This window comes from Vulpes vulpes, chromosome 7, assembly GCF_048418805.1.
Source record: "Vulpes vulpes isolate BD-2025 chromosome 7, VulVul3, whole genome shotgun sequence".
Lineage (NCBI taxonomy): Eukaryota > Metazoa > Chordata > Mammalia > Carnivora > Canidae > Vulpes > Vulpes vulpes.
In genome coordinates, this window is record NC_132786.1 from 68162714 (window position 1) to 68186534 (window position 23821).

Here is a 23821-nt window from a genome sequence, read left to right on the forward strand (position 1 = left end):
ATAAGAGTCTTGTTTTCTGAAGACCCAACGTATTCTCCTGTGTATTCTGGACCGAGCCCATCAGGGATGCCTAACCTCAAGGGACGCCGGCTTTTGGGGAAGACCCGTTCAACCACGCTCGCCGCGGCAGTGGGATGCCCAATCGCCCCAGGCCGCCACACACGGGCTGCGTCAACTGCGGCCTCCAGAAGGTGCTCTGCAACAAGGCGGCAAGATTTCCCTGGTGTGTACCTTCCGAAAGCAAAATGCGCTAAGCCCTACTTGTCGGTAGGATTCCTGTAGGTTAGAGCTGGGACATCGGTCCAATTGTCAAAGAGCACGGCTATAGGCTTGGGCATTAGACACACGTATCCTGCTGGGCTCCTTAACAAACAAAGAAAACCACGAAAGCCGAGCTCCTTCCCAGTCGACTTCTGCACGGACCTCCGCCACTTTGGTGCAGCAGGGCGGTCAGCGCGCGCCCCGGGCTTGGCAGGTCTCCACCGCGGCGGGCGGGGGCGGGGGCGGGGGCGGGGGCGGGGGCGAGCCAGCCGAGCGGAAAGAATCCGGCCCCTCTGGGACCCAGCGGAAGAGGCGTCCGGGAGGAGCCGGGCGCGGCGCCCCAGGTCGGCCAATCAGAAGCCGCCATTGCGGATCTGCGCGCCCGGCGGCCCCGCCCCTTCTGCCCGCCGCAGCGGCTATTTAAAGGTCTGCGCCGGGCGGCGCCGCGTGGTCCTCGGGCGCGGTCCGCGGAGCTTGACGGCCATGGCCAGCCACCTCGTGCTCTGCAACGGCGCCAAGATGCCGGTCCTGGGGCTGGGCACCTGGAAGGTAGGAGCCGCGGGGCGCGGCGGGCGCGGCGCGGCGCGGCCTGGGGCGGAAGGGACCCGCGGTGACCCGGCGCGGCCCCCGCCCGGCACGCCCGGGCCTCGGTGGAGCCGTCCTCGGCCGGGCCTGGCCTGGCCTCGGGGCGGCGGGCGGGGGCGGGGGCCGCGGGGGGGCGCAGGGGGCAGGGGGCAGGGACCCCCTCCTGGGCCGCACTGGGAACCGACCCCGGCCCCGGCTGGAAGACCAAGACCAAGACCAAGAGCGCCGAGCCCCGCGGCTGCGGAGCCGCGAGGAGCCCGGGCGGGGGCGGGGGCGGGGGCGGGCGCGGGCCGCAGCGGATGTGGGGGGCGCCCGCCTCGGCCCAGCCTCGGCCCCGCCGCCCCGGCGGCCCCGCGCGCCCGTCTCTCTCCCGAATAGTTTGTCTTTGTTTCCGCTCTTGCTCTCTCAGGAATAAGCGCTCACTGAGCGCGGCGACTGCAGGTGATTGAATTGGCCGCCACGAGCTTGCCCCGATGCACCCATCTGCGGGCCCCGACGCGGCGCGGACCGCCTCGGGGCGCGGGTGTCGCAGGCGCGCGGTGGTCGCCGCCCGGGGAGTGTGGCTGGCGGGGAGCGGAGACTCCGGGGCTGAGCAACGCCGGAATCTTCCCGCCGCGCGTTGAGACCTCGTGAGGAATGAAAGGGCTGGCCTGGTTATCTGCGAAGTAGGCAGCACAGCGCGGGGGTATTCTGGGCGCTGGAACGGCCCCCAGTGTTTCTAAGCTCTCCCGAGGGCACCTGGGTGGCTCGGCAGGTGCGCATGTGCCTGCCTTCCACTCCGTCCTGATCCCAGGCTCCCGGAGGGAGCCCCAGGGAGCCTGCCCCGCCTCCTGCAGTGTCTCTGCCTCGCTCTGTCTCTCATGAACACATTTTTAGAAATCTTAGAAATAAAAGCTCCTTAGAAGTTAGCTTTGGGGTATTACATTCTGTAGTGATGACCCAGGTTTTTGCAGGAACTTTGAATGAGGACCTGGGCGTTGGATATGTACACACGGACAAGGACAGGAGAGACCGAGGGTCAAGTGCACCGTTAAAGAATTGATGTAGAGCAGAGGGTGCCGTTTACCTCTACCCTTAAAAGCTGCAGTTGAAAATTTGTAAATAAGGATCCTAGAGATGCTTCACGCACAAAGTGTTTCTTGGCCAAAGTAATCAGCGCATGTATAATTTGTGTTTTCCTTCAAAAAGCCCAATGATGCATGGTTGGCTCTGGAGGCATAATTAAATTATGACTGGGATACTGAGTTAAATCTCATCTGTTGAGGGTTATTCTCTTGGAATGGATGTGAAAAAGACACTTTTGTGGCAATAGTCTATCATTACAGTTTATATACTGATGCAGGCAACATGCAGATATATACCTAAAACTGGAACAAAAGATCCACAAAACATTGCTAGGTGGGATGAATTCTGATACCTTTATTCTGTTTTGTGGTTTCAGAAGTTATGTGCCAGACCATAGCCCATTGTTTGAAAACTACTGCTCTAGGGTGAATAAGGAATAAAGTTGTTAAAAAGAGGGTCTTAACATTTTTTAAAAGATTCTGTTTATTATCTTAGATTTATTTAGCGAGAAAGAGGGAGCACACGAACAAGGGCAGAGGAAGAGAGCAAGAATCCTCAAGCGGACTCCACGTTGAGCTCAGAGCCTGATACGGGGCTCTCAGGCCCAGGGCTCTGAACTCGTGACCTGAGCTGAAACCAAGATCTGAACACTTAACCGCCCGAGCCACCCAGGCGCCCCTATGTTTTATTTCTCTTTTAGAGAGCGTGCGTGAAAGCTGGATGGGTGGGTACAGAGGGAGAGGGGAAGAGAGATTCTTAAGCAGTCTCCACGCCGAGGGCAGAGTCTGATCTCACTCTCCTGAAGTCAAGAGTCAGGCTCTTAACCAATTGAGCCACTGAGGTGCTTTATAAAGAGAGTTTTAAATCCTGCACCTCAGCACTTAATGCCCTGAGGTGCTACATATTTATTTAAAATAGCATCATAAAAATCTACACTTAAGTCATTCATTCTGGCAGACTAAGTTCTTATTTATTTGTGATAGACATAGAGAGAGAGAGAGAGGCAGAGACACACAGAGGGAGAAGCAGGCTCCATGCGTCGGGAGTCCGACCAGGATCGCACCCTGGGCCGAAGGCAGGCGCGAAACCACTGAGCCACCCAGGGATCCCCAAGTATAACAGTTCTATAGAGAGTGGCTATTCCCTTTTCCCCCATATGTGTGTGTACATATTTCTTCACAGATGCTGGGCAAAAGAAGGAGTGATCTAAGTAGCATTTGCTTATCTTTGTGAGAAGTGAGGGTGGCTCTGCAAGGGGCTAGCTGGTTCCTTATTCTTGTGGATCTCTCCTGTCATGACGTCTGTTGCACCATCCAGACCCTTCACAGGGCTCTAGTGGTCTCCTCTGCTTTTGCATCAAAGGTCCTTAAATTTGCCCTTCTGTCTTTGGAGGGGAGGCTTTCAGGCAGACGGGTGAGCATCTCTGCCTCAGACCCCGTGCGGCTTAGCGAGTGTTTCTCCCCGGGAAGCTTGCCTTCCCCATTAGACAGGAAGTACACCTACCAACACTGTGTTGCCAGGAATCTGTTAAAGCAGAGATTACTTCTTCTGACACCAGCCGCAGTCCTGTTGCTCGTAAACGCTCTGATCTAGCTGAAAAATTGTTGGTGATATGGTCATTATAATGCACCTACATACTCCAAACCGAGAAGTGGAGTACAACTGTGTTTCTCTTAACCCCTTTTACATTATCTCTTCTAAATAGTTTAGAACATTGGACACGTTTTTCCCTACTTGCCTTCACCCAGGAACATTGGATACGTTTTTCCCTACTTGCCCCCCACATAAAATGTTAACATACCAACTGAGATCATCATATTAGCGCCCCATACCAACTGAGATCATCATATTAGCGCCCCTCCCCTTTATATACACACACTTTCAAAACCTCATCATCATCCCCCTTGCACGTAGCTCTTACCTGTCACTTTAAGATAATAATCCGGATCCCTGGGTGGCGCATCGGTTTGGCGCCTGCCTTTGGCCCAGGGCGCGATCTTGGAGACCCGGGATCGAATCCCACGTCGGGCTCCCGGTGCATGGAGCCTGCTTCTCCCTCTGCCTGTGTCTCTGCCTCTCTCTCTCTCTCTCTCTTTCTGTGACTATCATAAATAAATAAAAAAAATTAAAAAAAAAAAAAGATAATAATCCTCCCTCTATTCCACCTTCAAGGCTCAACCCTAAAGGTTCTAAAGTGGTGTCAGTGGTAAAAAGACAAAGTATTTCAGACTGAATCCCTTGTAGTATTCGCCATGGGGATTTCTGGCAAGACGGGGCAGTGCTCTTTCTGATGTTTTTTTTTTTTTTTTTTGGAAATTGTCTCTAGTTTGCAAGTATTTTGCAATGAAGGGGGTGGAGAACAAAGGGAACTTTACTTTGGGGGGAAAAAGTATGGGCCCTTCAAAGGGCCACAAACCATCGTGTAAGCTAAGATTTAATTAATAAATAAGTGAATTATTTTGCTCCCACTGAACCACTTTTTGCCAGGGTGATATCTCCCCCTTCATGAACATATGAAGTAGAAGAAAATGTGCTGAGAAAGACTTTCCTGCCACATTCCCAGAGTGGAGCTAGCTTGTAATGGCCCCAAGATCCCAGGTTCGGGGAGAGGGTAGCGGTGCTGGCATCAGAGCTGCGACAATAACTTGGTTTTACCCTTCACCTGCCTCGTCCCCCTGCAGGCCTCGACTGGCACACTTCAAGATCAAACATCTTTAAATAAGTCTTCCCCAAGCAGGGCCTGTCCATCCCCGTCTCAACCAAGTGGGGAGCTCCGTGTCTTAGAATTCAGCAGAGACTGATTTGAGTTGAGCACGAGGAAGTTTATTTCAGTTTTATTAGTTTGTGTTTATTGCCAAGCCAGATTATGAGCTTTGATGCAAAATAGTAGCCAGATTGCCTGATTTTATGTGATAAGGCAAATGAAAAGCGCAGTCAACTCCTTATTTGTATGGAACTGTAAAATGATGCGGACATCCTGATGGGGAGCCCAGTGGGGTTGACTTATCTGCACCAAACAGTGGAAAGTGCACTTTCTATTGACTGTAGATTGGCTGAAAGGTAGCAAGTTGTAGTGGTCCTCTGGATTCTCCCCCATGCTTGGTCTGTTGGAGTCCTAAGGCTGTGGCAGGTTTTAAGCCTTGGTGTTCTACAAAACTACTACTAGATCTGCAGTCTCCCATTTGTGCAGAGAGGGAGCATTGTGCCACACAGAGTGAGCAGGCCAGCTTGCTCAAATTTACCTGAAATCAACTAAGATCAATATATAATTGACATGTATTTAATATGATTAAATATGATTGACACTGTGTTGTCAATTGGCTAAATTAGAACAAGGATTAAACCCTCTTAGCTCCCAAAACACCCACGTTCAGTATCAGAATACCTAACTTTCTGTTATCCCGATGTGGAATCGGACACCAGAAATTTTATTTGCGAATAGGCTTGGGCCTCTTGCCTAATTCCCATTTCTTTGTATGCTCTTCTGACATAGAAAGGGGTTGGTAAACTACAACCCCCAGCCTGTTTTTTGTTAATAAAGTTTTATTAGAATGGATCTCATGCATATGTATTATTTGTGACCACTTCTGTGCTGCAGCAACGCAGTGGAACGGTTGTGACCAACCATTTGGCCCACAAAGCTTAAAATATTTTGTCTGGCATCTTAAGAAAAAGTTTGCCAGGTCCTGTTCCAGAAGATTCTAAGCGAATTCTTTGGAACTTGGCATACGTTCTGAGAAGTCACAAATGCCTGTTACACTTGAATTTGGTTGAAATGACTTACACTTAAATGAACACTTAAAATAGAAAATTATATTGAGAGACCACTAGTATTTAAACTAGCTTAGTAATAGAAAATAAGATGAGTTTCTCTTAGATGCAGGTTGAGTTTCTGTAAAGAAAAGCTGCTTTAGGTGGAAGAAGTTAAATAATGTTCTTGGGGACAGCTTTTCTGTGATCATGGTACTTTTAAAGGCTTCAGAGGTCGATGACCCTGTTTCTTTATTAAATCTAAGTTCGCGTCAGAAGTTACGGTTTCTTATTCCTTACTCTAGGATTATTTTGGGACACTTCTCATACATCTTACCTGGGATTTTTTTTTCCCCAAAGTAAAGTTCCCTTTGTTCTCCACCCCACTTTCATTGCAAAAGTAATACCTGCAAACTAGAGGCAATTTCTAAAAAAATGCATCAGAAAGAGCACAATCCCCTCTGGCCAGAAATACCCATGGCTAATACTGCAAGGGATATTCAGTCTGAAATACTTTATCTTTTTGCCACTGACCCCACTTTAGAACCTTTGGAGTTGAACCTTGCAGAGGGAATAGAGGGAGGATTATTATCTTAAAGTGACAGGTCAGGGCTACGTGCAAAGGGAAGATGATGAGGTTTTGAAAGTGCGCGGATGTTAAGGGGAAGGGCGCTAATATAATGGTCTCAGTTGGTATTGGCTGGCTGCTGGTGTTAGAAAGCGAGGAGCCAGGGAGGCCTGTCTTGTGGAGGTGATGGGGGCCCGGGGCCAGGAGTTCTCACTGTCTTCCCTTGATGCCGTCGGCCTAGACAGTCAGGTTGGTGCCTGAGCTAGTGCTCTGGAGCTGTAAGGTCCAGGAGACTTGGGCATGCATGGATTTGCCTAAGTCACAGGGCGGATCGTTGGCAGAATCGAGTTAAAACATGATTTAGTCTACAGGATTTAAACAGTTTGGTCGTTTGTGATTTGAGCATTTCCTAGAAGGATTTTCTGCAGATCTGCAGTGAGATGTCTGGAAATATATCATGATTTATTTCCTTTTCAAAGTTTCAGTTTGGACTGCTCCCTTCTGTGTGAGTTTTTAAGTGCAGACATGAAACGGAGAGATAGTGTAATCACGTCATAGCATTACCAAGTTTATTGTGGGATTTTTTAAATTTAAATTTAATTTTTTTTTTTAACCAAATCTTAAATTGGCTGATTCATTAGTGATAAGAGCAGTTTCTGGGAAGGGTTAGATTGAGATGATTAATGATTGAAGGTAGTTTGTGGATTCTGGCGTATTTTCATTGCAGAGAATGGCTTCTGCAAGCCCAGCAGATTTGTCCTCTCAGTGACTGATGTGTCTGTGCCTCTCGGGGTTCACACAGGAGGACAGACCTCTTGGCAGAGCATGGCTCTCAGGTCCTTTGCCAAGGTTTGAGTCCTGACCTCTTTGACTGACTGTGATTGTGGGCCACTTGCATCACTTTTCCGTGCCATATTTCCCTTATCTATAGAGATAACAGGACCTGCTGGGGGTTGTGATAAAGATTCAGCGTACTAACATGTTTGAAACTAGTGAAAACGTCCATATTTTCAGTTTGAGCCAGTGTGTACCAAACACCGCACTGGTTGGGTTGCATTCAGTGACATGATCAGCCCAGGCCAATGCCTTCTGGTAACCAAAAGGCCTGTTCAGGGCCAGCCCAGGGCAGACCAGTCAGTCCTCCCTCGGCAGAGCATGTGGCCCGTATGGCACAGGTGTCCCCAAAAGGGGAGGCTGGCACACAGTTTCCATTCTCAGGAGTCTTGTCACAAATTGCTACAACTTCTTTCTACAAATTGAATTTATAAAATGCCAAACAGTTCTTGCTTTTGTTTTTCTCTCCCTTGGATAGCAGTGTGGCCATCTTCCCAGTACATGTGTCCCTAGCTGATCTCCGGAGTCATTTCTGTCCTTGGCTTCTCTATGAAAACACAACATGAACTTTTTCCCAGTTTTGTGCCACTCTCTCAGCAGCCTTGATTATCCTAGCGTGCAGTTTTCTGGTTCCAAGCAACTGAATAACCAACTTAATCTTCGGCACACAAAAAAGTACGTTTGAAAAAAAAAAAAGTACGTTTGAGGTGGGGATTCATGGACTTAGGAGATGCCCATGGGCATACCAGCCAGGGCTACTCGTGATGCCACCAGGAGCAATCTCTCTGGATCCTGCTATCTCTAGCCCCACTGTCTTGCAAGCAGCTCCAGGCTCCCATTCTCCCAGCATGGAGACCCCCCACAGAATGGAAGCTTGGCCTGGTGGTTCCCGAGACTGAGTCTCCTGGGCCTGGCTTGGGTCATGCCTCTGCCTGTGTGCCAGCTGCAGTGGCAGGTACCTGGGGAATGTGCCCTGCTCCCGCCTTGGGGCTGAGCCTCAACATCCCGGCAGCTCTGGCCAGACGCTCATTCCCACTGGCGCCCTGTCCCCCTTCCTACCCCTTGTGCCCATTCCCAACAGCTGATGCCAAACCCGTGAACATGTGCAGCTGCCCATGGCCCCGGGCAGTTTTCCTTTCCATTCTCTTCTCCCCCAGCTCCCTGGAGGAATGCGCTGTGTTCACTGCACAGTCTGTTGCACACGTGTGTATTTGTCACATCTGTGGTCTGAGAGGATCAGTGAGGAGACGGAGTAAACCTCCAGGTGGTCAGTCTGGGTGCGGGCAGAGCTTGAAAGCTCCCAAGCACCTCCTCCCACTCCCAGGAGGTCTGTCCTGGGAACCTGTGTCCCGTCCTGGTCACAGAGCCGGCAGCTGGCTTGGGCACTGACAGCTGTGCAGTCCCTGTGTGGCTCTGCCCAAAAACTATCGACTCCTGTTTTCCCTTTCCTGTTGACTCATATCTGTGCTGATGTCTCAGAGGGGCCTGTCCCACCCCTGCCTCTCACGGCAGAGTCTCACTAGATCTGGGCCTCTGAATCTGTATCAGTAACATGCTTGACTTTACTGTGATCCCCCAGAACCACCTAAGAATGAGTGCCAATGTCAGGATCTACACCCAAAAGGAGAAGTAAAGCATGGGTGTTCAGGGCCAGCTCAGACACCGGAGGGGCAGTGGGTTAATGTGTACAGCAGTTGGTAAAAGGCTCTGAACTATTTGGAGGAAACCATGCCGGTGCCCCTCACTGTCTTGGAAACCCAGTAGATGCAGGTAGGGGTTTTTTCTTATACCATGGTTTGTAAATCAACAGATGGAAAGAAGCAATCGAGACCACATTGGCACATCTCTTGAAGGTGGTGTAGGCTGCCACTGCGTGGTGGCCAGGATATCCTAATGTGACACCACGCGGCATTGCACCTCGGTTCCCCAGCTCGTTTGAGAGCGAGTGGTTTAGGAAGCTGCTTAAGCCACAGATATCCACAGGCCACTGGAGACGGGTGGGAGCTTCAGTGAATAGTGTGGAGTTCACGCTGCCTGGGCTGCTTCGTTTTTTATTTTAACGGCATGCCTCCTGTTCCTCTTCCTTTCAGTCCCCTCCCGGCAAAGTGACCGATGCTGTGAAGGTTGCGATTGACCTTGGGTACCGCCACATCGACTGCGCTCACGTGTACCAGAATGAGAATGAGGTGGGCTTGGCCATCCAGGAGAAGCTCAAGGAGCAGGTGGTGAAGCGTGAGGACCTCTTCATCGTCAGCAAGGTGCTACTCTGCAGGGCAGCCTGGGCCATAGGCTTCGAACTCCATACCTGTCCAGTGGCAGCGTTGGCTTAGGTGCCGAAGCCATCCTCTGGGGCCACTGAATATGCTATGGTTATTGCTCAGGAGGCCACTCTTCTGGGGCAGGGGGTTGACCAGAGGCTCCACCAGTCACCTGTTCTTTATGGGATGGTCATTCTGTGTAGCACTGTTGGCTAGAGCCTCTTGTTGATGAGACTTCGATTGTGGGTGGGTTGGGCCTCCCTTTCCAGGGAGTTATCTTTGAGGACGGAACTTGGTTTCCATCTGGAGACGACCTCCACTGCTGGCACCATCTTTCACCTGGAGGCTGTTGTTGGCCCAAAGGAACACCGGGTTGGAGGATGAGGCTGGCCCCACGGACCAGCCGTGTAGGAAAGTGGCCCTGAGAGCTCGTGTTTCGGGCCGGGGCCTTCCCGACCTGTCCATTCTATATCATGCCTTCACTTTGGTCCCTCTGAGCAGTTTCCCTGACCTAATTATCTGGCCTGCCTTTGGAAAGTTAGGATGCACTGCATGCAATGGAAACTCGCCCACCGCCATCATAGCATCACAGTGAAAGGGGTGGGTTGTGTCTTGGAGCTCTTTGGCTCCCGGCTGGGATACAGCCTCCTGCGCGCAAGCTAAGACATGCTCTCTCACTGGTTCCAGCTGTGGTGTACATACCACGAGAAGAGCATGGTGAAGGGGGCCTGCCAGAAGACGCTCAGCGACCTGAAGCTCGACTACCTGGACCTCTACCTTATTCACTGGCCCACGGGCTTCAAGGTAAGCGGCAGGGGGTGCTCCCTCCGTGCAGCCTGTGATGTGTTAGGTCCTCCTTTGCTCGGGTACAGCCGGGCAACACACCCTGTGTGTGTGTGTCCTGGAGCAGCAGCCAGTGGCATTACCCTTGTTAGAAATCCCCCCCCACCCCAGGTCTGCTGAATGTGAACCACAGACGCATTTGCCTATTACAGAATTGGAGAAGCACTGTGCTTTGTCATTTGCTGGTGGTCCTGTTGCAAACTGTGACCACACACGTGGCCCAGGTGATAAGCTGCCAGGGCCCCAAAGACCTGATGCACGTGGGTACGGTCATGCATTCCGCACACAGGCCCCATCCTGGGGAAGCCTCATACCTGTTCCCTGGCAGAGCCTGAGTCTCTGCTCAAAGAAATGGGTTATCACATCCTTTGCCTTCTTTCTGGCCATAGGGTCCATTGTGTGCTTTGTCAGCCAGAGTGAAGGCACATAGTATTTATCCTGTAGCCAGCCCTGTTTTGTTGTGCTGGTTCCCTCTGACCGCCAGCTGCAACCATCTGAAAGGACAAGTGTCTGGGGCCTGTTTTCTTCTCCCTGCTGGCCCATGGGTTTGCCCTTGGTTACATTTGGAAAACTTGGTACTTAGGAGTGATTTTTTTTTTTTTTTTTTTTTTTTTTTGGACTTTGCTTTCAAAGACTTAGGTCTGTGGAAGGCTGTCATTGACTGATTGTTGTTATAACAGGCCGGGAAGGAATATTTCCCATTGGATGGGGAAGGCAATGTGATTCCCAGTGACACCAGTTTTGTGGACACGTGGGAGGTAAGGCAGTCCCTGACTCGGTCTTCTCCTTCCTCTCTGGTTCCCGTTCTTCTGTGAGTGATCTGCTCTGCCCTGCCTTGTCTTTCACTGCATTCAAGTATTTGGTCACCGTCTCTGTTCTCTGTTTTCCCTGTGTTAGTAAAGCCAGCCTGACTTGTGTCTTGGTGTCTCTGGGCTTCTCAAAGATCTCATTCAGTGGCTCCGGTTAGTAAGGGTAGGACCTGTTAAACCAGAGCCAGAGATGCTTTTCCTGTCTTTGTCCTCTTGGGCACGTGTGAGCAGCACATGCACCCTCTTCTGTTGTTAGGCCATGGAACAGCTGGTGGATGAAGGGCTGGTGAAAGCCATTGGAGTCTCCAACTTCAACCATCTCCAAATTGAGAAGATCTTAAACAAACCTGGCTTAAAATATAAGCCTGCTGTTAACCAGGTAAACATCCTGAGGGAAGGGTGTGCCCGGGAGCCTGCTTTGTTACTGTCTGAACCTGGCAGTTACTTAAGGTCCGTGTCACCCAGGGAGCAGCCAGGAGGCAGGTCCTGATTTGGGACAGAGCATGATGACAACCTGTCTGGGAGCCGAACTTGCAGGAGACACAGGCTTTGAGACTGGCTTGTGATGACTCAGGGTCTCCCAGAGTATCAGCCTGCAGACGTTGAGATCCTGAGACCCGTCACAGTTGATAAATGGCCAAAGCCAAAATAAACCCTTAGGGCCCACGGCCACAGTACATCCATGAGCACATCATTGTTATTCCTGTTGAGGACAGGAGCTGGGAAGTGTAGACAGCTGTTCTAGCTCATCAGGGAGACACTATGTTGTTTGGACATCATTTTCTGTCTGCGGAGGGGGCACTTCTGTGTGTCCCGACACCTGTGCCCACAGGCCAGCATCTGTCCGTGTTTGCATTTGCAGATCGAGTGCCACCCGTACCTCACTCAGGAGAAGTTAATCCAGTACTGCCAAGCCAAAGGCATCGTGGTGACCGCCTATAGTCCCCTTGGCTCCCCCGACAGGCCCTGGTGAGGTTCCTAGCAGATCGTGTTCTCTTGTCCGTTGGTGAAGGTTAGAAATGCTAGAAAGAAAAACTCAGCATCGAGGAACATGTTTCCGGCACTCGTTTGCAAACCTACCCCAGAGCCTCTTGTTGGGTTTCCTGGGTGGTATTTCTAGTAGCAGGATGTCTGCTCTTTTCCCAGCGGGTTGGGAGTTTGTACCTGAACTTCAAATCAGGAAGGGCGTGCAGGGCTGCCCTCTAAGGTCAATGGCAGTTAATTGCCAGCTGCCTTGAGTGAAAGCGATGGTGGTTGCTCACATGGGCCATCTTTGTCTCCAGGGCCAAGCCTGAGGACCCTTCCCTGTTGGAGGATCCCCGGATCAAAGCGATCGCAGCCAAGCACAATAAAACAACAGCCCAGGTACTGTCCTCTGCAGGTGCCCGTGACTGTTCCCAGAATTCCCTGCATTCACGGTGGGGAGGGAGAGGCAACCAAGCCTAGCCATGGCTCCCTGGAAGTGTAGCTCAAGGCCCTGGAGTGTGTGGTAGAAAGCGGCACAGACAAGGAAGCCAGCAGATTGCCGTTGATGGGGAGGGTAGCATCCTCCGACTACCTCTACAGGCCACCCGAAAGGGCAGCATTTGCTGGCGTAGGTGGGATGACCCTGACCTCTCTGAGCCTCCGTTTTCTCCCATGTGAAGTTCTGGAACTTCCCTCTTTGGAGAGTGGCCGTATAAGACTGAGTGACCCAACCACATAGAAGATTATATATAGTAATGTAGATGAACACTTGGCACGTCTGTTCGCAGGTTCTGATCCGGTTCCCCATGCAGAGGAATTTGGTCGTGATTCCCAAGTCCGTGACACCCGAACGCATTGCTGAGAACTTTCAGGTGAGACCCTGGCTGGCTGGCCTAGTTGTTCTCAGTGGAGAAGGGGACAGGGCCTCCTGTCGTGCCTGGATTGTCCGGTGTGGCACCCCCAGCTTCCTGTCACCTCGCAGGGAGCCATCCTGTGTCCACACCTGTGTAGTCTTTGCACACATGCCCATAGGTGTGAGAGCATGGAGTGGACAGCAGGCTGCCCTCTGCACATTCTAACCCCACGGCCCTCCTTGTGTCGCCGGGTGCTGCCTTGGGCCTGCCTGCTGACCTCTTGGGAGCCCCCCCCTTCCTGACGGACCTTTGTCGTCCTCTCTGTCCAGCTGTTACTTGGCAGTATAGACCCATCTCACATACCGTCCTCTGTATCCTGCAGTTCCCCAGTTGGGCTCCGTTCCCAATTCCTCTGGGAGCCTCAGTGCTTTTTGTGGCATCTCCCTCATGCTGTGCAGTCACTCATTGCTTCTGTTGGAGTCGTTGATCTTTCTCTTCATGTTGCCTCCCTGTAAACTGAGGCAGAAACCCTTGTGATCCATTCTTTTCCCCCGACCAGCACTTGTCACGGAAGTGCTGCATTCTCTGGTCTCCACAGCTGTGAATGGTCATTCACAGCTCCACAGCGTGGGGCTGGCACACCAGGCCCTCTCTGCACTCGTGTCACTGGTGCTTAACCTGTAGGTCTCCACTGTTACTCAGTGGGACTAACAGTACCATTTGCCGGGAGCTCCTGAAGCGCAGGGGTCTCTCCCCATTCGCTGTGGTACCCGGCCCGTGCTGTGCCTTCTCCAAAGGGCACCCCAGTCAGTCCCACTGCTGTGTCCTCCTCACTGTGGCTCCCCACGCAGGGCGGTGTCTCCTCGATGGCCCTGTGCAGAACCGTTGGACACTTGGGTATTCTGTGCCTGACCTTTCTTTGAAGAACTTACTGGATTTTTTTTTTTTCTTTTGAGGTCTTTGACTTTGAGCTGAGTAGTGTGGACATGACCACCTTACTCAGCTACAACCGGAACTGGAGGGTCTGTGCCTTGGTGAGGTGAGTGAGGCCTGGGGGAGGGCCTGCTGGGGGAGGCCGTGGTGTTGGGGTCCCGTCCACGTGCCGCAGGAAACACTGCAGCCCGTGTCAGCTGAGCCACTCATGGCCGTGGGGAAGATGCCAGGACATGTGCTCTTGGGTACCTTCCCCAGCCCAGGGACATGGTCGGCCCAACTGGCAGCAACCCCCTATTTTTAGCATTAATTTTCAAATCTTTGAGGCTCTTCTGAAATCCGCTGATCCCATGTGGCTCCTGTGCCACCTTCCCAGAAGAATTCGCACATGAGTCTTCCTTACACCAACTTAATAGAAGGGGTTCAGTGGGGAGACTGGTGCACGCGCTGAGGAAAGCTCTCGACGCGCCCCCGCCCCGGCGCCCCTTCACTGGCTGCTTGTATTCCCTGCCGCTTATAATTTGGAATTGGAGGGAGGTGACAGGGAAGGTGTTGCTGGTTTTTTTTTTTTTTTTTCTCCCTCCCTCCTCCTACAGTGCAGTAACTAAAGTTTAAAAGTCATTCCCTTGGGATCCCTGGGTGGCGCAGCGTTTGGCGCCTGCTTTTGGCCCAGGGCGCGATCCTGGAGACCCGGGATCAAATCCCACATCAGGCTCCCGGTGCATGGAGCCTGCTTCTCCCTCCGCCTGTGTCTCTGTCTCTCTCTCTCTCTCTGTGACTATCATAAATAAATAAAAAATTAAAAAAAAAAATAAATAAAAGTCATTCCCTGCTTTCCAGGAGGAACCTCCTGTCTCCATGTGTGGCGGGCCTGGGGCCTCCTGTCTCCATGTGTGGGGCCTCTGTTTCTTCTCCGTCTCTCGGGGTAGATAGTCTCCCGAGCCAGGTTTAGACTTGCCCTCAGCTGGGGCAGGGGCCAGCCTTCTCTCTCCCTCTCCTTCTCTCCCCCCGCCCCCACCCCCCTGGTCCACACCTTGGACGAGGACACTGTCCCATGCACCAGGTGTCACCATGTCTGTGAGCGTGGGGCTGGCACACCAGGCCCTCTCTGCACTCGTGTCACTGGTGCTTAACCTGTAGGCTTTAATACCAGTTTGGGACCGAGTGGGCGAGGGAGAGAGTAGAGAGTCATCTTCCAGGTAACCTCTGTTGTCTGTTAAGAGTCTCTCTGTCATTCATTCATTCCCTGAGCCCTTCCCACTGCTGACCTGGTATGTTGGAGCATCAGGGCTGACACCACAGTGGTTTTCCAGTGGGTCCCTATACACTGTCCAGTGTTGCTCCAGGAACCGCTGTCGGGTGATTCTGGGGGCTGCTGGTGTTTAGCGGGGGATGGAGAGACTGGCCGCTGCATTCCCAGGTCACCTGAGAAGCTTTCCTGCTGACACACTTGTACATGGCTGCTTTCTGGAAGTTCTTGCTCTACAGAGCCTCTGTCGCTGGGGGGCAGGGTGATGCTACCCCTGTCTGAGGGAACGCAAGAATGAGGGCCAGACTCTGGGGATGTTTCAGGTGGTTTGAGAGTCCTCTGCCCTGTGCTGGGCTCACCCTGGGCCTTTCATGTTGTGCCCAGCCAGTCTTCCCAGCATGAGAGCCAGAACATTCCTTACACGAGCTGCTGGCCCAACTGGGTGGGCCTGTGGGCCTGTTGACACACACCCGCACCTCTGCCCCTGGGTCAGCACCCAGCCTCCTTCCTCCCCTGCTTCCTGTGTCCCACATGTGACCCAGCTGACACCAGGCAGCTTCCAGAGGGCCCTGTGCTCCCTCTGTGTCCCCGGAGCACCGGCTCTCACATAGATGGACGCCTGACCTCTCTCGTCACCTTCTTACAGTCTTAGACTGTGGGATGCTCTTCGGTCCTGCCACTTAGACCGAGTGACCAGGGAGCAGGAATCGTGTCTTGGCACCCCATGCGCTTCAGGCACAGTGCTGGGCACATGGGGAGGATGGTGTCCATCACAGCTGTGCCAGCTGACGAACCTGGAGGGCTGTGCATCTGAACTGGCGCGCCCCTGAGGCCTGTGTTCCTGCCTCTAATGAGACACCACTGCTTTTTGTACTTGGTCATGTCGACATTCCTTCTCTGAAAAGCTGACGTGTCCCTCCTTTTCTCCTGACAGCTGTGCCTCCCACAAGGACTATCCATTCACTGAGGAGTTCTGAAGCTGTCGGTGCCTCTCCGCCCAGGTGCCCAACGTCCCTCCTCCCTAATGTAGCGTAGAGTGGCCTCTGCCCCTCGGTGTTGGGTCCGTGACCTGGTGACGGGCCCGTGAAGTGTTGGGTCTCAAGAGCAGTATCAGCAGTTTAGAGTCTCTTCCAGTTTTGCCCTTCTTCTTGTCCAGCTGGGGAATGTAGGACCCTGGCACCCTTTTCTGACTAAGTTGAATCTATAAAGTTGAAATAGTGCCACTAACACCTGGATTTTGGCTACCGGGAACGGTAGCCCTTTCATCCAGACTTCTTGCCTGAAATAAAGAGTTATTTTGTGAACCTGATGCTGTTGGTTTTATTTTGATTTATTGAAACACGGCACCTTCTGTGTCCCTCAGCCTTCGTCCCATCATGCCTATAAAGCAGACCACTCAGCTGGGCAAGAAGACTGAATACCTGACCTCTTCCCCTCTAGCCGGGGACCCCTCACCCCGGGATTTCATCCATTTAGCTTTGGGGTGGGTGCGCATTCGAGTCACCTGGAGAGCCTTAAATGCTGCTAATGTCTGGCCCTCACCCCAGAGACCCATCTACTTGGCCCCGGGTGTCCCCAGGCCATGGAGGTTTGCAGGCCCAGCCAAGGCTGATAGCCAGTGTGTTAGACCCGAGAGAGGACTGAAGCCCATTTGGAACTTCACAAGGTCCCTTCTTGTTCCTCCTACCTGCGAAGACCAAAGTCCTATGTTTGCCAAGCATCATTGTTTACAGAGAACTGTTGACAAAAAACTGCTTTCGTGAGGCTCATCATCTAGACTCAGGGAAGAGTAGCATCAGCGGACGGCATCCAGGTGAGTGCTGACTGCTTTAACAAAATACCGTACACTGAGTGGGGTCAGTACATTAACTTTTCACAGTTCTAGAGGCTGGAAATCAGGTCAGGGCCCACCGGGTCTGGTTCTGGTGAGAGCCCTCTTCCTGTGGCATGGACAGTCCCCTTCTTGCCATGTGTTCGTGTGACTTGGACAGAGGCATGCTGGAAATAGGCTCGTACCAGTAAAGGTCTGTGTTTGATTCTACGGATGCTGCTGCCTGTTTTTATTAGTAACATTTTCTTTGTGGGAATTAAATTGACAAAGGCTAGGAATGGGATGAGCCGGGCAAGAAGTGAACTTGGGGTTTCAATGGAGATAATGGCTTTGCAGCTGAGTATTACTGGGTGGCCGGAGCCCCGGTTAGGTGATCCTCCCTGTGTGGCAGGTGATCTGCAGGTAAGCCCTACCTCCAAGGTTTTAGATCATTGGGCCACAGTGGCTGCTGGTGCCCCCGCATGGCAGCGTTTGGGCCAGATGGGGACTCTGAACCCAGCCCTCACTGCTGCCCACAGCCTCCAGCTCTAGGCCTGGGCCCGTCTCCCTGGCACCTGCGCCTCATGGCGGTCCGCTTTCCCCTACCAGATAGGTGAGTCCCGCCTTACCCCAGGTTAGGCTGCAAATCTCTGCAGTCACTCTAAATCATCTAGAGCACCCTACCGTTTTACTGTAAACTGAACCAAATAAGCTCTGACCTCGTCCCCACCTTATTTCTCCAATTAGCCCAGGGCTGGCTTTAACACACTTTGGAAAAAACTTTGAGGTGACCGACCGCTTATAGGAATTCCAGCCTGACGCCAGTGTGCTGGAGCCCTGCTTTAAAAAAGCTACCGGGCAGCCCAGGTGGCTAAGCGGTTTAGCGCCTGTCTTTGGCCCAGGGCGTGATCCTGGAGATCAGGATTGAGTCCCACGTCGGGCTCCCTGCATGGAGCCTACTTCTCCCTCTACCTGTGTCTCTGCCTCTCTCTCTCTCTCTCTCTCTTTCTCTCTGCCTCTCATGAATAAATAAAAGCTTTAAGAAAAAAAAAAAAAAAAGGAAAAGCTACCGAAATAAGATAATTTGAAAGTCAGGCTGGAAACACAAAAAAGTCAAAAGGCCCTGTTCTAGCCTCGCTCCCTCCTCCAAAGCAGAGACTCCGGTTATAGCTAAGAGCCTATCCCTGAGAAGGAGCCTCGCCTGGCCTGTGAGAGGGGAGGAGAATTCAAGCCTCTGGATTAAAGAAGTTGTTCTGCATTTTGAAGATCAAAAAAAGGGGTGTGTGTGGCTGTCAGTGGCCCTGGGCCAGGGGCACTGAGAGGTGGCGTGAAGGAGCAGTGAGGCCAGCCTTGGGGGCCTGCTTCATCCCGCAGAGGACTGATCCCAGGCGGCGCAGACAGACTCCCAGGTCCCTCGGGGTCTTTGTATACTCGGGCCGTGCCTTCCTAGTGTGGAGCCCCCTCCACCTCCCCCGTGTGGAGTTAAGACCCCCACGCCCCTGCACATTCCTGGGTGCGGGGGGTGGGTTCCAATCCAGCCTCCGCTCTCCCGTGGACTCCTGGGCCTGAATAACGTGGCTCCCGGGGGCTGAGGCCGTGGAACTTAAACCATAGCCCGGCGTCCCGCCTTGACCAGCTGCTGGGGCCTCCCAGTGACATTCACAAAATAGTTGGACTTTCACCAAGACAAAATCCCAGCCAAAGAACAGACTTGTTAATAAGATAATGAGACCCCCTGAAAGGCAAAACTAAATTTAATTGAATCACTTAGGCGTTTAAGACCTGCCCTCGACAATCTTGCTGAACAATGCAGACCTGACTTCAGACCGCTCCGTTGGTCAACGCTGAGCCCTGCTCCGTGTGGCTGTAGTTGCCGAGCGAGCTATTTTTGGGCAAGGTCTGTGCTCCCAGGCACACCCGTGGGAGGTGCCCAGCCAAGGGCAGCAGGCTTAGGCCTGGGTCCAATTGCAGGAGGCTCCCTAGCCGGACAGCAGGGACTACTTTTGCGGTTCATGGCTCTCTGGGATCTGGGTCCAGGTCACACCTGTCTTTTTGACCCTGGAAGGCATTTTCTAGCTGTATTCCCAGGGGATCTGGGTCTTCAGGGTCCTGAAGGAACCTCCCCTCCCCTCGCCTTCCTGGAGTTTGGCTAAAGCAGTGGAAACAACTGATGGCTTCCCAGGCCCTCCTCCAGCCACACAATGCCCCAGCCTGGGCCACAGGGAGGGAGCACCAGTCTGCTTCCCTTTGCTTCTATCTGCAGTGCCTCGAACAGTGCTGGGGCACAGGGCAGGTTCTCAATGATGCCGTTTGTGTGACCAAATCAATGATGAGCTTTTCTTTCTTTTTTTAAAGATTTTATTTATTCATGAGAGACACAGGCAGAGACATAGGCAGAGGGAGAAGCAGGCTCCTCGCAGGGAGCCCAATGTGGAACTTGATCCCAGGACCCCAGGATCACACCCTGGGCCAAAGGCAGACACCTAGCCCCTGAGCCACCCAGGCATCCCAAAGAGCTTTTCTTAATAGCAACTATGACAACCTCTTGGTATCAAATCAGTGTACTTCAGACCCAAAGAGGGGCTGCTCAGGTTTGAATTGTGGCCCGGAATACATGAAGGAGGCAAAGGGTTTCACAGATGCAGAAGAACATGGTCTTGCAGCTCTCCTCGCCCTAATCTGCGATTCAGGCGAGCTGGTTAGCCTTCCTTCTCTATTTCCCCAGGTGACAAGGTGCCCAACTCCTAGGGGTAACAGGGATGAGACCAGCTGTAGAATGGGCAGCCCCTATCCTGGGCTTTGCCCACAGCACTCAGGACCTGCTTGCCATTATTCTTCCCAGTGAATGTTGGCAACAGATCACTCAGCAGGGCAGCTGGTGCCCAGGGGATGGGGGCTCTGCCCAGAGAGCAGCGCTTCCTCTGCTCCCTTGGCTGTGTTGACCTCACACACAGAAAGGGCAGCACCTGACACACTTATCTGTAAACAGCACACTGTGTGCTCTTGTTTCCAAGCTCAAGGACTGTGCTTCCTGTCAAGAAGAGCAGGCCCTGAAGAAAATGCTGCCGAGGCACCTGGGGGGCTCAGTCATTTAAGTGTCCATCCCTTGATTTCAGCTCCGGTCATGATCTCAAGGTGTTGAGATCAAGCTCCACATCTGGCTTGCACTGGGCATAGGCATTGCTTAAGATTCTCTGTCTCTCCTGTACCCCGCCCTCCCCAAAAGAAAGAAAATAGTGCCTATGTGTTTGCAGGAAGTATTTTTTTGTACTGATGGATGAAATCATTGAGTGTTAGAGGCCATCTAATCTAGTGTTTTGCAATTTAGTTTTGGCTGCAGACTTCTTTCTTTGAAAGAGTCCTCCATGGACCCTCAATCTATAAACCAGAAGGCAGAGCTGCTGTGGTTTAAGAGCGGGGAAGAGAGTGGGACCCAAGCCAGTCAATACTCTCACACACAATCCACTAAACCATGAGGGCCTGAACACCGCTGCAAAGCCTTGGGATCCATCTGACCCTTTGTTGTTTGTTTCTAAGAGCTTTAAAGATTTCTCTCACACAGTTGTTGGAACTCAGGAATTCCCGAGTGCCTTAGCTGGGTGATTGTGGATGGAGGTCTCTCATGAGGTGGCATGCAAATATGGTGGCTGGGACTGCATCATGTGGAGGCTTGATGAAATCCAGAGGATCAGATTCCAAGGTAGTGCACTCAATCACTGGCCAGACAGGACTTACTATTGGCAGGAGGCCCCAGTTTCTCACCCCGTTTCCTTTACATAAGGCTGCTGGAGTGTTCATGACATGGTGGCTGCCTCTCATTGATGAGTGATCCAGGCAATCGCAAAGTGGGAGCCATAATGTCTTTCATTATCTAGCCTTCTGACGTCACAGAAGTTACACCCCATCCTTTCCTCAAAAGATCAGCCCTATCTACTGCTCTACTTGGAGGCTGGCGACCGCAATTTGCAAACCTAGAACTGCATATTTTTAGAAAGTGTTTCGGAAGAATCACAAACGTGCAAACAATATTTCGAAAGAGTACCATGTTCTGATTGTCCTACTCAGCCTGGCAACCCTTTGGTTTTACAACAACAGAAAACCCTGAGGATCAGAGAGGTCAAGTGACCAGCCAAAACTCATACGGCAACTTAGTGATGGAAATGGACCTAGAATCCAGGTGTCTGGATCTAGTCTCTTGTATTACATCAAGATTTTATCACAGTAACATTCTGTTAATAAAGATTACAATAACTTGCATATGTGTAGAGCCTTATCACCAAGGGTTCAAGGTTAACATCAGCAATGATAGGTCCCATTCATAATATGTGCTCTTAACATGATGTGATGAGGATGGTCCTTTACCTCTATGATCTTCCTCCCCCAACCATAACTTCAGTCTGATCAGGAGAAAACAGGAGACAAACTGTATTTGAGGTATGTTTTATAAAATATCTGACCGACAGCAATACCTCTCAAAACTGTCAAGGTCATCAAATACATGAAGTCTGAGAAGCTATCACAACCAAGAGGAACCTAAAAGACACTACAACAAATTATATGGGATCCTAGAACAGGAAATAGGTCATTTAGGTAAAAACGAAGGAAATCGGAATAAAGTTTGAACTTCAGCTAACAATAATTTGTCAATATTGGTTCACTAATTATGCCAAATGTACCGTACTAATATAATATGTTAATAATAGGAAACTAGGTGTGGAGTATATGAGAAGTCTGTACTGTCTTTGAAATTTTTCTATAAAACCATTCAAAAACAAAATGTCTATTAAGAAAAAACATAGAATGCTCAGAAAGAGCTGCTTTTCTAAACAAAATATAACGAGCCTAGATTACTCGCTTGAAAAATGCTCACATCTCTTTTAGATCGAGCAGGCACAATAACTACCAAGGGTATGGAGTTGAATGGCATGATCACTAACCTTGCTCTTGGAGAACACGTATTTCCAAGCACGTGTAGGACATCTATGAAAAGCAGTGATACGCTAGGCCAGCGTGCTGGCCTCAACAAACTGATATCCTATGGGTCACAGTGTCTGACCACAATTTAATAAAAGTAAAAAACATTAGCAAAAAAACATCAACTAAGAACTGCCCATCCCCATATTCACACTCAGAAATTTTAAAACAAACAATCAACTCAAGGATTAAAGAAGAAACACGGCACATGGCATTTACTAATTATGTCTCATGTAACATTTTATGAGTTTTATTTATTTTTTAATCCTCAAATCAGCCCTTTGAGTTTGGTCCTATTATCATGCCATTTGCAGAGGAAGAAACCAGGGACACACAGAATGAACAAAGTGCTCAAGAATGTACAGCTGGAAAACAGTGGTACTGGGTCTGCATGTGGGCAGGCTGGCTCCAGAGTCTGTATTCTGGTTCTATTAGGCTGCCTTGCAATATAAAGTAGAAAACACACATGGAATGGTAAAAATAAGACATATCAAAATTTTGGGAAGCAGCTAAAGCAATACCTAGAAGTCTTATAATTTATGGAGTCTTAAAACCACTGAAGAAGTAGAATAATTTAAAATATTTCCACAAAGAAGCAGATATAGATGGCTTTATAGAAGGCATTGTTATAGGGGCACCTCAATGGCTCAGTCTGTTAAGCATCTGTCTTTGGCTCATGTTATGATCCCAGGGGCCTGGGATTGAGCCCCAGATCAGGCTCCCTGGTCACCAGGGTGTCCACTTCTCCCTCTCCTGCCTCTGCCCCTCCCTCCCACTCATGGGAGCTCTCTCTCAAATAAATAAATAAAATCTCAAAAAGAAAAGAAGTGTTGGTATGTAGCATAATGTTCTAGGTACAGACAATGCCAGTCCGACACAAGCTGTTGCAGAAAGCAGAACAAGAGGGAATACTTTGAAAATCATTTTATGCAGCCAGCACAAATTTGATACTCAAAATACTAGGAGAGTTCCAGAAGGGGAAATCACAGACGAATCTCATGGGAGAACAGATACCTAAACAACAGAATACTGAGACAGGAAAAGCTAGTCACAGAGAAATATGTACAGTAATGAGTCTACTCATACAGGGGCACGTGGGTGGTTCAGTCGGTTCAGTGGCTGGCTCAGGTCATGATCTCAGGGTCGTGGGATCAAGTCCTGCATGGGCTCCATGCTCAGTGGGGAGCCTGCTTGAGGATTCTCTCCCTCTCCTTCTGCCTTTCCCTGCCCTTGTGTTCTCTTTCTCTCAAAAAAAAAAAAAAAAAATCTTTAAAAAAACAGCCTACTAATACAAAGTTCTAAAATAGGCAAAACTAAATAGTACATTTTTGTAAGGATAAAATCACAGATCATAAAACCATAAAGAGCAAAGAATCGTATTCAAAATTCAGAAAAAAAAAAAAAATTCAGGAGTGGGAGTTGGCAATAGCAAAAACAAAAACAGAAGCAAAAAAACCCCCATCTGTTTAAAAAGCGGGAAGAGGATCGGAATAGACATTTTCCTGAAGATGTACAAACAGCCAACAAGTCCCTAACAGGGTGCTCAACATCACTAACCGTTATGGAGATAGAAATCAAAATCACAGTGAGAGGGGCGCCGGGTGGCTCATTTGGTTAAGCAGCCGGCTCTTGAATTCAGCTCAGGTTATGATCTCAGGGTTGTGGGATTGAATCCTCTTGAGTCAAGCTCTGCCCTTAGCAGGGAGCCTGCTTGAGGATTCTATATCTCTATCTCTCTCTATCTCTATCTCTATCTCTATCTCTATCTCTATCTCTATCTCTATCTCTCTCCCTCTGCCCCTCCACGTACAAACACATTCTCTCTGAAATAAATTTTTTTTAAAAAAGTCACAGTGAGATAGCACTCCAATAGGAGTGGTTATTATTAAAAAAAAAAAAAAAAGATAGACACCTGCACCCCGATGTTTCTAGCAGCAATGTCCACAATAGCCAAACTGTGGAAGGAGCCTCGGTGTCCATTGAAAGATGAATGGATAAAGATGTGGTTTATGTATACCATGGAATATTACTCAGCCATTAGAAACAACAAATACCCACCATT

General features: G+C 50.7%; 1 protein-coding gene across 1 annotated transcript; it reads left to right on the forward strand.

Annotated features, from left to right (window-relative positions):
* The first annotated feature begins 632 nt into the window (after positions 1-632).
* AKR1B1 (aldo-keto reductase family 1 member B) lies at positions 633-16284 on the forward strand. The gene is made up of 10 exons (XM_072764000.1): positions 633-810; positions 9154-9321; positions 10009-10125; positions 10845-10922; positions 11230-11352; positions 11836-11942; positions 12257-12338; positions 12728-12811; positions 13750-13832; positions 15910-16284. The coding sequence occupies exons 1-10, from the start codon at positions 745-747 to the stop codon at positions 15950-15952; spliced, it is 951 nt and encodes a 316-aa protein (XP_072620101.1). The 5' UTR covers positions 633-744; the 3' UTR covers positions 15953-16284.
* Positions 16285-23821: the final 7537 nt, after the last annotated feature.